The 14,831-nt window shown below is 43.2% G+C and overlaps 1 protein-coding gene across 1 annotated transcript in view; it reads left to right on the top strand.

The window, feature by feature from the left end:
* The window catches only part of LOC144672925 (NACHT, LRR and PYD domains-containing protein 3-like), a 124,139-nt gene that overhangs the window by 82,931 nt on the left and 26,377 nt on the right, over nt 1–14,831 (top strand). The window contains 2 exon segments of the mRNA XM_078534938.1: nt 10,609–10,774; nt 13,996–14,073. Coding sequence (XP_078391064.1) covers nt 10,609–10,774; nt 13,996–14,073 — 244 coding nt within the window.

Below are 14,831 nucleotides of genomic sequence, written 5' to 3'. Positions count from 1 at the left end.
GGGGAGTATCCCATCACACTCCTGATTTGTGCCTTGTAGATTACAGACAGGCTCTCAGGAGTCAGGGGAGTGAGTTACTCGTCGCGGGATCCATAGCCTCTGACCTGCTCTTGTAGCCACAGCATTTATATAGCTAGTCCAGTTCAGTTTCTGGTCAATGTTAACCCCCAGAATGTTGATTGTGGGGATTCAGTGAAGTGCAGTCGGACGTCAAGGGGCGATGGTTAGATTATCTCTTGATGGAGATTATCATTGCCTGTCACTTGTGTGCTGTAAATGTTACTTGCCACTTGTCAGCCCAAGCCTGGATATTGTCCAGGTCTTGTTGCATTTGGCCATGGACTGCTTCAGTATCCGAGGAGTTGTGAATGGTGCTGAACAGTTTGCAATCATCAGCGAACATCCCCACTTCTGACCACATCTTGGACGGAAGATCATTGATGAAGCAGCTGATGATGGTTCGGCCGAGTACACGACCCTGAGGACACCACACCGCAAGTGAGAACCATGGAAAATAATAGAAAATTCATTGGGGAAGTGAAGAATAAATACAGGTAGAAAAGAGAGACTGGGAGAATAGACTAGCAGATTTTTTTTTTGCTTTATGGATATAAATATAAAAGGTTGCGAAAACAGGAACGGGCCGAATAGGGACTAAAACGGAATTTCGCGCCTGGAGCCAGAGGACTTATATTGTGTTTGCCAAGAAAGAAAAACACTGCCAAAGGCAGAGTGAAACACGAGATGGTTGTGAAATTGGGTGGACGACAATGGTAGATAGAGGAGGCATTATAAACCTGGTTTTAATTAAATGTTGATAATTCACCAGGATTGGTTCAGGGGCACGGTGTTGAGGAACGTAAGTTTGGAAATTGCGGAGGGCAGTGGGCCACAAATTTCCAATCCTGCTTAGTTTTAACGGACGATGCTAGAGGATTGTAGAATTGCAAATGGTATACCATTGTTCACAAAATGTAGCTAATTATTTGTAAACCACACACGCACCAGTTTAACCTCAAGTGGTGGAAGAGCTTTTGGAAACGATATCCAGAGACAAAATGTATTACCACATGGATAAGTGCGGATTCATTCAGGAAAACATGTCTGGATGTGTTAAAAGCAGTTAGCGTTCAGTTAACTTGATTGTTTTGGGATGAAGACTGTCAGTGGAGCATGGGCACCAAGTCAGCTGAATGATAGGAAACCAAGAGCCGTGGTGAATTGCTCTATAATGGGATTCTCCAGCCATCAGCAGAGTCATCAATGCTGTTTTTCGTCAACATAGGACCGAGGCGTCAACGTGGAGGGCACCATTTCAAAACTTGTGGATGACACAAAACTCAGAAGTGTTGTCAAATTCAGAGGAGGATAATGATAAACTTCCAGAGGACAGAGGCAGGGTGATGGAACAGATGGCATGAAGTGAAATTTAACGCGGAGAAGAGTGAAGTTGTACATTTCGTCAGGGAGGGCGAGGAATGACGATATAAGGTACACTAGTCATTGCTAAATGAGATGCAAGAGCCGAGGGGGCGGGAGAAATGTCTTGAAGTTGGCAGCGCATGTCGGGAAATTAGTTAAATTACTGACCGCGATTCAGCGCAAAATCAAGTGGGTCACCGACTGTGCGGTGAATTTTCAGTTCACTCCCAGCATTCGGCGGAGTTGCAAGGAGAGGGAACTGGAAGATCTTTCTACCTGGCTTTCATTCAGAGATTTGTTATGTTTATAGCAAATATGGTAACAACTAACCAGAAAGAAAAATAATCCAACTGCAGTTGTCATTTATGCGTTGATCTCAGTGCCAGCTTGTGGCAGCACCGCTTGACAGAAGAGAAGACAACACTGTGGAGAGTTCTCACTGCTTTCCGCTAGTATTTGCGCTGCGCTGAGTGTTCTTCATAAGAAGTGAAACCGAGTTAAATTTAATTCAAAAACGTTATACGGCGAAAGCGTTGGTTTCTCAGTTAGTGAATTATGTGTCGCCGACAAATATCTGAGCTATGACGTACATTTTGCAATATCGGCGTTTTGTTTCATTCGGACGTGGTTTAAAGCAATTCGCAATAAATTATTACCCTGTTGTACGACGCTTGTAAAGCACATAGAAGCAAATGATTTTAGTGCCTCCAGCTGAACAGTCGATGTAGAGACAGACATTAAGCATGTGGAGAGTACACAAAGAGCTTATCCAGTGAGCAATGGGCGTATTTTCTAGGTGGTGAGAAACAGGGGACCGTAGAGAAGCAAAAGGATTTCGTTCTACAGGTGCAGGGCTCACTAATCGCCAGTGCACATGCACAAACAATCATTTTAAGATCTGGACTTCCAGGCTGTCATATCCGAGGTGCCACTCATTCCAACAGATAGTTAGACAACTGTCTTAAATCTGCAGCTACGCAGATCTATGTAACAGACGGAGTGGCATAAAAGCTACAAGCGAGTTTTGTAATGCAATATTGTGAATTGCATCCCACTATTTTGCTGTGAACATGATTCTGGGGCTGCAAACGCATTAGGAATTCTTTATCTGTGATGGTGCTGCATGACGGTGCGAATTGAGGATTCTCAGGATGGTGCAATTGAAGCAGGAGATCAGTCAAAAAGTTCGTGAATTATTGAGAAGTTGTGAAATACATAATACACCTGTCCCTATTTCTCATGTTCCTCCAGACGCTACTCAGAGGAAGCAGCAGGATTACATTGACCCTGGAGTGGAAGCAGTGCTGATTCCGGAGTTTAGTAGGTCACTTTAGAAGTTCAGTTTTGATAATTCTAGATTTGTATAAGTATAGGATGGGTAAAGCACAGAAGGTGCCTGTCCGTTCTGTGCTGCTTCTCTGAAGGAGACGATCACCTAGTGTCAATCCCTCGAAGTTTCCTGCAACTTTCTTTCGTTTGCAGGGCTTCTACCTGTTTCTAATCTCTTGAGAAAAGAAGAATGAAGGGTGGTTTGATCGAGGTTTCTATCTTGTTAGAATCTAGTGTGAGATTAAATGGGGAGAAGCTGCTTCCACCGGCGTTAAGAATGGGGTTGAATCAGAACATATTGTTGGCACTGATTCACAGGGATAGCGTCTCTGCAAACCAAGGGAAAAGCCTGGAAGAACCTTTCACACTTAGAGTAGCTGGAAATCTGCAAATAATTCCTAAAAATCATCGAGAACGCCACAATTTCGAGAAGAAAGTTTTTTTTTGTTGCAAATCGAAGAAACTTATACGTCTCTTCTGTTCTCTTGAATAATTCAGCATACTTTGCTCTTTTTTCCCGACACTTCAATGAGTCTGTGCCCTTTGTCCCAAAAGGATGCATTTGGATAAGGACTGGAGCCATGGACCTTCAGATTAAATGTCTGATGCTGTACCGATTCGGCTATCCGGCCTCCATTGAGCATGTTTCCCATAGCAGCCTTCACTGTCTAACAAGAGTCATTACAGCGTCTATTTTTTCCATTCCCTTCTTTGTATTTCACCCCCTACAACGCGTTTCCCTCACAGACAGACCGGCAGCGTCACTTTGGCTTCATTTCACAAACCTTCCAACTTGCATCAACTATTCACTCCTAACCAGTGGATGAGATGTGATGATTGCTGTTATCCTGGTCTGTGCATTAGACCTTCAAAGGTTTGAAGAGTGTATTCATTTCAGGGAGCTATTAAGTTGCAGAAATTGAAGGGGGAAGCACTAAAGTCACAGGGATGGATTTCACGAGTGGGTAAATGATTTGTAATGGTGTTTGATGTGGGAAAGTGTAATACCATCCCCTTGAAATCAAGACAGCTCATTAGGAGTAACGTTTAAATAGTGTGAAGCACTAAGTGTAGGTGTCTAAATCGATCTGCAAGCCCGAGAGCATTGATTAAAACGATTCACCATGCACCCCTCCCCACTCTTTCCTGCATAACGTGCGGTAACATAGACCAGTCAACATCTTCCCTTGCTCTGCTAAACCCGGAATAAATCAAAGTGCTTCCTTAAGTAAACACCTCCAAAGGTAATATTGGTCCATTCGGGCTTCTTAATATTGGCACGTAAACCCAAATGCTTTTTTCGGGCTTTGTTACGTTGATGTAAACTTCATAACATCTGCCTCCAGTTGATGTCTTGCTGGGTTTTACTGATTTAGTTTTGTCACGTTTCTATCTTTATTCCTTCATGTTACTTTCGGACGGTTGCAATGCAGCCATTCACAGCCCCATCTGGACATATCCTTTGTTTCTTTACCATGCTCATTACAACTCTCTATGGATTTTACATCAAAAAACCTTTTCCCTCCTTCCCTCCACCCTCACAGACATTCGCTTTGTACATCCCGCCCCTTCCTCCTCTCCACAGGATTAACATTTAATATATTTATATCTTTCTTCACTTCTGATGAAAAGTCATCGACCTGCACAGTTCACTCTGTTGCCTCCACAGGTGCTCCCTGACCGCTTGAGTATTCCCAGGATTATTTTTTAATATTCCCAGCAATTACGTTGCATTGCTTTACTGTCTGAAAAGTTGGTGGAATCAGATTCAATCTGAATTTAAAGGGAACTAATTTACAGGGTGACGTGGGAAGCTTGATTGTGGAACTAAATTGACAGTTCATTCCAAGAACGGGCACAGAGTAGATGTGCCGACAGGCCTCCTTCTGAGCTGCAGGATTTGATGAATCACGTCTTTAATTTCTGCGTTGACCGGGAGATTAGAAAATGGCTGAAGACGTGAAGGTGATGACCGAATGGTTACAGGTAATTGTCTGATGTTGTGTGCCGAACATGTAATACATGTAAGAGGATTTCAAGCACAGCACAAGTCTATAAATTGCTACTATATTAACTCCTAAAACCCCTAATTAACCTCGCTTTCACTTACACTCCCGTTAAGGAAACAATAAAAACAAATATATTTAAACAGACCCCAACAAGTCCACACAATACCCTGGGCAGAAGTATTCAAAGTGGCTATTCCAAGCTTCGGTCTGTGTAGACAGCAGGCTTAATGCACAAATACTGAAGGCTGTTTGCACTTCCCGTCGACCTTAGAATGCCTTCCCTGCCATCGTTCTCCTTTATAAATGTTTGTCTTTTTTAATGTAATCCCCATTGTTCCCATAAGTCTTTGAAACTTACCTTTCTCATAATATGAATCATATTGCTAATCATAGTGCTAATATTATCAGGAAAATTTGGAAAAATAAACATGCTGATTGCTTGCCTTCTCCGGCTAGGTGCAACATTCAACCATCTCTTTGAAATTAAAACTATTGTGATTTACCTAAAACTGCAAATTCTGCTCACCTCACATTCTAAGACTTCAGCCATGTTTTCCCATTTAGCATTTCAAACCTAGATTCAGCTGATGAGTCAAAGACTCCAGACCAGCTGCCCCCAATTCAATTACATCCCACAAACACTCAGAGAAACTAATCAAATCCCACTATGTCCTACATTTACAATAAATCACAATAATGTTACGAGAATTATTGTACGTTCGTGACATCTGGAATTCCCTCCCTTAAGCTCTGTCCCACTTTACCTCTCTCTTCTTCTTTCAAACACTCGTTCAAATCTACCCATTTGGCCAGACAGTTCGTCATTTTCCTAAATACCTCCTTGTGAAACTTCGTTTTAAATGTTGATATATAACGCTCCTTTCAAGCACATTGGCGAGGGGAGGGGTGGGGAGTTTGTGAAATGCAATAGATACATAGAAGATTCTGCTGTGTTGTTCAGTTGAGCGGGCTTCAAAATTAATTTGTGTGGATCCGTTCAAAGTTAATATATCCCTCCGGTCAGAGCTCGGGTTATGGAATATTGATGAGGGTCACTGCTGAATCTGGGATGACGAGTTTTATCTAACGTTGGTTCCCATTTTTAGCAGCAGAAACCACAGGATATCCACGTTCATCATGCCGGAACTCCACCATCGATTTGTAATTTGGTAATTTCCATGAGGTGACCAGGACTGCACACAGTTCTCAAATTGTGGCCTAACTAATGATTCATACAGCTCCACCATAACCTCCCTGCAAGTATATTTAAGCCTCGTCTAATAAACGAAATGATTCTACTTGACTTCTTAAACACCTCATCGGCCTTTCATGTAACATTCGGGAATCTGTGGAGATTCGCTCCAATGTCCATCACTTCCTCGAAACCTCCCAATCCTCTCTTCATTAATTGTGTATTCCCTGCCACCTGTTTGAGTTCCCCAGCTTCATTACATCGCTCTCCCCGGGTTGAATTCCATTTGGCATTTTTCTGACCATCTAACCAGTCAATTGATATATCTTTGCTATCAAACCTCCTCACTATCAAACACAGCCACTTTTCTCGTTGCCTAAAAACTTCATGAAGATTCCCCCTATATATATTTCCAAATAGTTAATATGTGCCATGAAAAGCGCTGCTAAATATACATGTGGCTTTTTTTTTTCAGGGGAGAAATCTGGTTGGTGCAAATCCATCTCCCAAATACCCTTAACGCTGATGTTTTCAGGATTCACGTCGATTCTCGGGCGCTGTTTTAAATGTAAGTTCTCCATTGGCTCTGCCATACAGCCCGATAAACAAATACCAATGATCTTTGCAGCAAAACAGTGCAACGGATTTGAAACCTTTGCATTATAACCACTCACCGTTCATTGGTGACACATAACCTCCTGGGCTCAGAAATCAATGCCGCCCCCGTCTAATTCCAACCAATCCCGAACGCTTCGTTATGAAGACAGCCAGAAGAGGGTAAACCCGAGGCAAAACAAGATTGAGCTCCCCCAAAACTGTTGTTCAGCGGCTTGTGAAGCGGCGCTGCTGTATGACTGTTAATCAGGTAAATACATCAATCACAGCGGCAGTTGGCCTGTTACTTACCGCTTTCCCAACTTGCTCTGATCGCCTCAAGTCATTGATTGAGGGCCAGGCGGAAATATATTTTGTTCCCTGACATTGCAACTCCCGCGAATGATAGCATCAAATGTAAATTTCAACAGGCACTCGGTAATTTCTCGTTGAAGCCCCCGCCTTGAGTTTGCCCGATTGTGAGCAACTTCCTTCCAATTCGCCATGAAATCCACACGCTTCAATTCCTACATCCTAGAGATACTGCAACATTTCCACACTATTTTTACTTCAGTGTTTGAAGTGCTTATGTATTTTATATAATTTAGCATCGTTCCGAAGGCAATTGTGAATGAGCAACTTGCACTGGTCATGCGCGACATGCCCACACCCCATGAAATAAATAGAAAAGAGATTGCATAGATACCGGCCTATTGACGGGAGATTTTGCAGTTTAAGGTTTGCTTTGAGCAGATTATTTTCATCATTGACAAGAAGGAGAAGGTATCTGTTGCTGAACAGCTTTGTGAAGATCGGATCATTCAGCAGCTCTGGGAGAAACATACACTCACAGCTCGCTGGTAACCTGAACTTTCAACTGGGCAAATCCGGGAGTTCCAGCCTGTGCGCGATCAATCAGCGAGGAAGATTGCGGAATCCTCCACTCACTGCCCGTTGAATTTGAAAACCAGATACTAGGGAAACTTCACCAGGTGGCCGGTTAGCTCAGATGGTTAGATCGTGGTGCTAATAACGCCAAAGTCGCGGGTTCGAACCCCGTTCGGGCCAACGTAATTTATTCGAGTTAGAAGTAATTAAAGCCCGGACCCGGTTCAGTTGTTATTCCTCCGCTGTCACATGGAAAGAGCGTTTCGAAAAGTTCTGCTGCAGCGTTGCAGGCTGTGTTTTTTTTTCCATCCATGCTTCTTCCTTCTGGAACATTTCTGCCTCTAGTTCTGACAAATCCGTCCTTCTTTTAACAATTCTGTGCCACAAATTTGTTCGCGACAAGACAGCAAAGCTTTGCTACTGTACAACGGATCACTTGCAAACGACGCTCTGCTCAGCATCTCTGGGGCAAATATATCCTTACAGCTCCCTGGTAACCTGAAGCTTTGTCTGGGCAAATACGAGAGTTCCAGCCTGTGCGGAATTTGTCAGGTAAGGAAGAATGCTGAATTCTCCACTCACTGTTAGACTGAATTTGAAAAACATTTGATCAAACTAGGAACGTGCTGCTTGGCGACCAGTTAGCTCCGAGATAAAGGCAAAATGCTGCGGATGCTGGAAATCTGAAACAGAAACAGAAAATGCTGGAAAAATCTCTTCAGAGTCATACGGACTCGAAATGTTAACTCTGTCTTTCCCTCCACAGATGTTGTCAGACTTGCTGAGTTTTTCCAGCACTTACTGTTTTGATCAGTCAGCTTCAATGGTTAGAGGATGATGCTAATAGCGTTAAAGCTCACGGGTTCCATCCCCATTGAACAATGGGACATGGGAAATGTGTGGTAATTCTGTCCCTATTCCAGTTCAGTTGCAGTCCTTCTACTGTTCCATAGTTCGAGGTTCAGTTGTAATTCCTATACTGTCACATCGGAATGGGATTTCGAATCGGACCGTGTTCTCCTGCCGCATCGCAGGTTGAGCCTTTTTCTCTTCCACACTTCTTGCCTTTGGAAAATTGCTGCCTCTTGTCCTGACAAATCTGTCCTTTTTCACACTTCTGTGCAATAAACCGGTCAGCATCATGGCAACAAATATTTTCTCCTGTACAGAGAAACACTTGCAGACGAGCAGTGACATCGCTGTTAACTGTGCCCATGCCTGCCGTTCACTGCAATGCTGCAGGCAAATTACCTCGAGCCAATTTGCAAGTGTCAGTGCAACCAATCGTACTAGCCTACCATAAAGTGATTGCATTGAAGCTATCAACAGCTCTCTACACGACAACAATAACTCGCTTCACAACAATTTCACGCAAATACTGCATCTGTCAGCAAAGTCTATCCATTATCAAATTTCTCAACAGTCAGTCAGCTGCTGGCGAGGCCAAAAAAACATTTTCTGCTTCGAGATATCTTTTAAAAAAGCAGCACAATATACTCCTAATGTGTTGTTAATTATTCTCAAACATGACCGGAACGAAGTAAAATACTGAACCGCGCCAAGTCTACTTCATTGCTGAGCGACTTGTAAGCGACGGATAAACTAGGTCCCTGAGAAGCCATTGTTTTCCCGTCTAACTTGTCGTAATTCCAATCTCTCTCAGACATTCTAGTGACGAAGACACCCAGCAGAGGGCAAACCCAACGCAAAATTACTGTGAGCTCTCCCCACGGTTTAGTAGCTTTGCTATATGACTGTTACTGGGATAGATTTTTAAATCACCGAGGGCAGTCGGCCTGTTATTTGTTCTCTTATTTACTGGTTCCGCAACTTGCTCCAATCGCCTAAAGCCCTGACTGAGAGCCAGGTGGAAATATCTTTTAGTTTCCTGCACTTGCAACTTCCCCGGCTTTTACTACCAAATTTAAAATTCAACAGGCATTCGGTCATTTCTCGCTAAAGAACCGCTCATAATTCGTAAAAACTGTGATCGTTTTACTTCTCATTCGCAATTCAGTTCCAATTCCAAGCTTCACTTGCATCATCCTGAGGACAGGGCAACATCTCAAAACTAATTTTACTTCAATGTTTGAAGTATTTTCACTTTGTAAAGTTAGCAATCCTTCTCAAGGCAATTTCGGATGAGCAACTTATACTGGTCGTGGAGGCATATCCATATCTCATATAATAAATAGAAAAAGAGAGTTTGGATAAGATATCAGCCTGTTGATGGCGAGAAGGTGTTCAGCTTGAGGTTTGCTTTCGGCGGAATATTTTGAACATTCAGAAGGGGAGCGTTGAAGTTGCTGATCAGCTTTGTGAACATCGGAACAATAAGGCAGCTCTGGGGAAAACTCATTCCCTTCCAAATCCCTGGTAACCTGAAGCTTTCAATTTACAAAGACGATAGTTCCAATGGTCCAGCTGGTGCGCGGTCAGTCAGCAAGGACTGAGTGTCGATGGTCCTTGGGTCGTTCTTCGGTACCATTCCAGACACAGAATCCGAGTGACCCCCGCCCCCCTGCTGCCTTGATACTGTCTCAAAGAAGTGTACAGGAAGGATATTGAGCGTATATTGTTTTCATGCTTTGAAAAAGTGTCTGCATGTATGACAGGAAAGAATCAAGGCGCATAATACTCAGTCGAAACACATCTGAACATTCCCTCTACATACTGTGATATTTATCTGGCTCTCTCTATCACTGATCTCGTTTCCCTCTTTCTTACGGCGAACCTGTTGACAATCATGATTCTCGCCAGAAGAAACTGCGGCCTTTTCAAATTTATCTGTCTATATGGTGTCTGGAAACAGCAGATCTACTGATCATGTTCTACATATATTAGAATATCAAACTTTCAGCAAAGTCTTTACACGTTCATTCCTCTCCAACACTGTCATTGTTATGGCAGCACCAAACTTTAAATTGAACAGGCACTCCGTCATTTCGCGCTGAAGCACCCGTCATAAGTTGGCACTGAAGTGGCCGCCTTACATCTCATTCGCAATTTAGCTCCATTTCCAATCTTCAATTGTCACTGTCATGGCCAGAATTTTAAAGCAAAGTATGTCACTGTGAAAACTGCTACAGTGACCATAACAGTGGTCTCTGTGCTGATCTATTGGGAGAATTTGCCATTTTGATTTGCTCAGGAACACAAATGTTCATTTCTCAGCAACTGAACAAACTGCAAAAACGGGTGATCAACAAACTGATCATTAACAATCTTCACTTGGGTTCCCGCCCTGGCGTGGACTTTGTTTCCATCGTCTTCCGGGGTAGTGGACTTTTCCCATGTTTTCAGGTGAAGTTCCAGGCAGCAGAATTTTGGATGAGCACAGGTATGTGTGGTGTGGAAGATGGGAGGCCGGCCAGGTGAACACTGGAATAGTCAAGCCAAGAGTGAACAAAGACATGGGTGAGGGTTTCAGCAGCAGATAAGCTGAGGCAGGGCCGCAATTGGCCGATGTTCAGGATGTTCAAGTACTGAGTGTTCATCTGATAACAGCCTGTCAGTCTGTCTATTATCATGTAGTTATATCAGAGATATTAGGTGTAAAATGGATACAGCGTCAGCCACTATTGTTCAATATTAGGATTGTTACTGTGTCTGTATCTCTGGAACATTATGTCGCTGCGGGACTTTTCACATTTCACTGCAATCAGAAGCTGAACAAAATTTCCCAGACTGTGGCCAAGGACTGAGACCCTTTAAAGCTGACATTAGCCCCTTTAGCTCGTCCAATTGGGATAATTCCCTGTAGGATATTTGCTGTTCATGAACCATTAATATCAATAATTCCTGTCACTGGGTTCACTGAGAGGGATGAAGAGTCAGTGAACAGACCGGAGTGTCACAGTTGTTCTGTTCCTGACTCTCCCCCTCCCGGTCTTTTAGTGAGGACTCGGTCTCTCAGGGAATGTGTTGTCTCCAATTCCGCCCGATTTCCGTCTTTTAACACTGAGAGAACTGACAGCTGTCAGTAACTCCAGTATCGGGATCCTGGTGAGTTCATTGTGGTTCAGTGTTTAGACAACACAATAACAAACAAGGTTCACAGAACATATCATAACTCAGATTCAGGAGGGGATCAGATACGTGGGCAATCTGCGCTCTCTACCTTCTGATTCAGGTTCCTGAACGTTGCGGAAAAATAAATGATAATTCTGGAATTGTTGATGTTGTGGTCGTATTAGATGAGGCATTTTACTTCCCTGTGTCGTGCAAGGTTATCAGAAGATTGTAGGTTGGAGTCCTGCAATTTGTCCTATGTTCTTTTGACGCAGATAAATTGTCGTGTACAGAGGTTCTCGCACACTTAGTGTGTAGAATTCTTTTTTCTAATTCCCTCGGTAAAAACCCTGACTTTAACTCCTTGACGGTGGCATTGGGTCCGAGATTCCCAGTCAGCGGGAATAGTTTTGGGCTGATCTTACTTGTTCAAATTTACAAAAAAATGCATCGAATGCCTCCTGCAATCATGGGGAAGGATCTCGGTAAAGGGACGGTCAGTGCGTTAAATGTAGGGGCTGAGCTCTGGTTTGATGTCGGGAATTGAAGAGGGTTAGGAGTGAGTTCAAAAGACAAACAGATTTGCAGAGGAAGAAAACGGAAAGATTGGCGACGAGGAAGAAAGAGGAATATGAACGGTCTTCGCCATCTTTCAAATTTTATTCAATGAAAAATCAAAAGAGAAAATAATCTCTGTGCCAAGGAGCTGCTGATAGTGCGGAGAACAGAAAATAGAGCTGGAATTAGGAGAATCATCGTGTTCACTGAGGGAGAGGAGATGGGATAAGAAAAGAAAAGTTGCGAGGGGGCGGGGATGAATGGCTGGATCCTGAATAGCTGCCGTCCAAAAACAATGGAAATAAAGGGAAAAAATAAGTTTAATAAATTAATAAAATGGTGGCAGATGTTATAATGTAAATTACTCTATCATGTTACAGTCACTGTTTACAAGATACTCGTTGACTGTCAGATTATTAATGAATTCTGCCTCGTTAGTCATTACTAAACCGAGTGTGGCCGGCTCCTCTCGGTTTTAAAATACCTTTTTTCAGCAACCTGTCCTGGCTTCAAGCTACCAATTCACTGATTTCACTAAAATTCCGATTCAGCCCAGTTTTAGTGAAAGAGCCAGAGTCGGGTGTTCGGACACATAGGGAACTGTCGGCTGACTGTTGGTGTGAAGGGCCTTTCCTCTCAAGGAACTTTAATATTCCAGGATCTCTAAAAACTACCGCTGTTCCTAAATTTCTGAGACGAAATCTGCACTCTCCCCTGTATATAAAACAATGCCCAAGACATTTCCAATTTCCTCTTATGAAGGACAACGCCTACTCCCCTACGGGGAATTGAACCCCGGTCTCCCGCGTGACAGGTGGGGACACTGACGACTATACTAACGAGGAACTGCTAAACTTAAACACAGAGTAGAAAAACCTGGGGTTAACTTCACTCAGTAACAAATGAAAATGCTGAAGTGGCAAAATGTGGGACTGGAGGGGGCTTCCATCAGTTGTTTCCGAGACTTCTGATTGAAGTCGCTGTTGTTCAATTGCTGTCAGGAACTTATAATGCTTAATAACCCACAAATTGATATTTGAAGAATGAAAGAAATTAAATTGTCCTCCGATCAGCACATTCATATCGTGAAGAATTCATCTTTTCTGTAGTGTCTCGGTTTACAAATGGGAAAATCTGACCGCCAGTGAGATCCGCGGATGTAATACTCACACCAAACTTCCAGGGAAGTTGTCAATATGGGGAATTGTCGGTGAATACGCGGCACAGGCCTATGCTCAATAATGCGCACGACTGAGGAAAAAATGTAAATTCTGCACCTGCAGTGAAAGTCTAGGAGAGTTCGGAGACAATGAAAATATCATCAATTCAGGTTATCTGTTGTGTGGCAAATGCTGGCAAAATAACACTCCTTCTGACCCCATTTTGGGACTTTTAATAATGATAGGGATTTATTTTTCCTCTTGAAACATTTCCCGACCAGGAACCCAATGAGGGGGAAAAAAAAACAAATGTTAAAATGAAAGGTGAGTATATTTATGTTCACCCTGCAGTGATGGGGGAATTCCCCCCGCCCCCTGTCATTATTGTGTCCAGCCTCCTGCTGGGCCGCCGTCTTGCATTTGTGCAGCAGCTGTTTATTATTCGGTTCAGCTCCGTCTCTCCCGTCACTGGCTCTCCATCCTGTCGATGGTGCTGTCTCATGAACTCCGAGAAGGTAACGCATTCGCTTATTAAAATCACAAGACAGAGGCTCTTTGAGTGAAACATTTGGACCCAGGCCAAGTGTTTAGTTCACCACCCAGCAGATCCTTGGAATTACATGCAATGCATTCACTTGCTTTATAAATGCCTGGTTACTGGTTGATATATGCACTCATCCTTGACTGTCTCAATGGCCTTTAAGGGTGAAGGCTTCCTCCCGCCTGCTGTAGAAGCTGCGCCCCTGCAGCTTGAGTTGTGCAGGACATCACTAGTGAAGATTGCATGCGCCAGGCGGCTTATAACCAGGTTTCTCTTTTCTACATTTTTCAGAGTCTCCAATTTTTCCGGTGCTACAAAACACATTTGACGATGTTGCAGTTCCACCTTCTCGTGCCCAGGGTTCTGAAAGTTAGGGAATTAATTAGAGACCCTGATAGTCCGATGGCTGCAAATGTGTGTTGCTGCTAAAACTTGATGGGATGTGAAAACTAGACAATGTGCTTTCATTTCCTGAGTGAATTGTACTTGTGTCAAATCTCCTTTCCCACTCCCATTCCTCAATCCTGCCTCCAGCAGGTATCCTTTGTGTGAAAATGGATTCTTGAGGGCCCTGTAACTTTGTAATTTCGGCATTCATGTGTGGTTGATTGGCAGTTACCCCCTGAGGTCTGCATAATGCTGGGAATAACTGCTGGTCTGTTTGTAAAATATTTTTAAAAATGTTTCAATGATGGACATTGAACCATCGTAAAGAGCGAGTCAAAGCCTGATCGCTGCGATTTCTCATTTAAATTCCCAAACCGGAGACAAGAATCATTCATTGGCATCGATCAACCTCAAAGCTTCGAGGCTGAACTAGACAGGCCACTATATGCCTTACAGAGCGGGTAGAACAAGGTCTTTCTTCATTCTCTCAAATGTAACATCCCTAACAATGCCGGCATCCCCATCCCTTGAGAAAGGTTAAGAGTCAACCACATTTCTGCAGGTCAGGCTGGGTAAGGACAGCAGGTTTCCATCCCTAAAGGACATTTATGAACCTGATGGTTTTTTTTACAACAACCGATGATAGTCTAATGTGAGTCAGCATTATTTAAATTAGTTTTATATCCCAGAATTTCTTAAATGATTGTAAATTCGATCAGTTGCCGTAGTTGGATTTGAAC

Source organism: Cetorhinus maximus, unplaced genomic scaffold (genome assembly GCF_964194155.1).
Source record: "Cetorhinus maximus unplaced genomic scaffold, sCetMax3.hap1.1 HAP1_SCAFFOLD_145, whole genome shotgun sequence".
NCBI lineage: Eukaryota > Metazoa > Chordata > Chondrichthyes > Lamniformes > Cetorhinidae > Cetorhinus > Cetorhinus maximus.
This window is presented reverse-complemented; position numbering and strand designations above follow the sequence as displayed.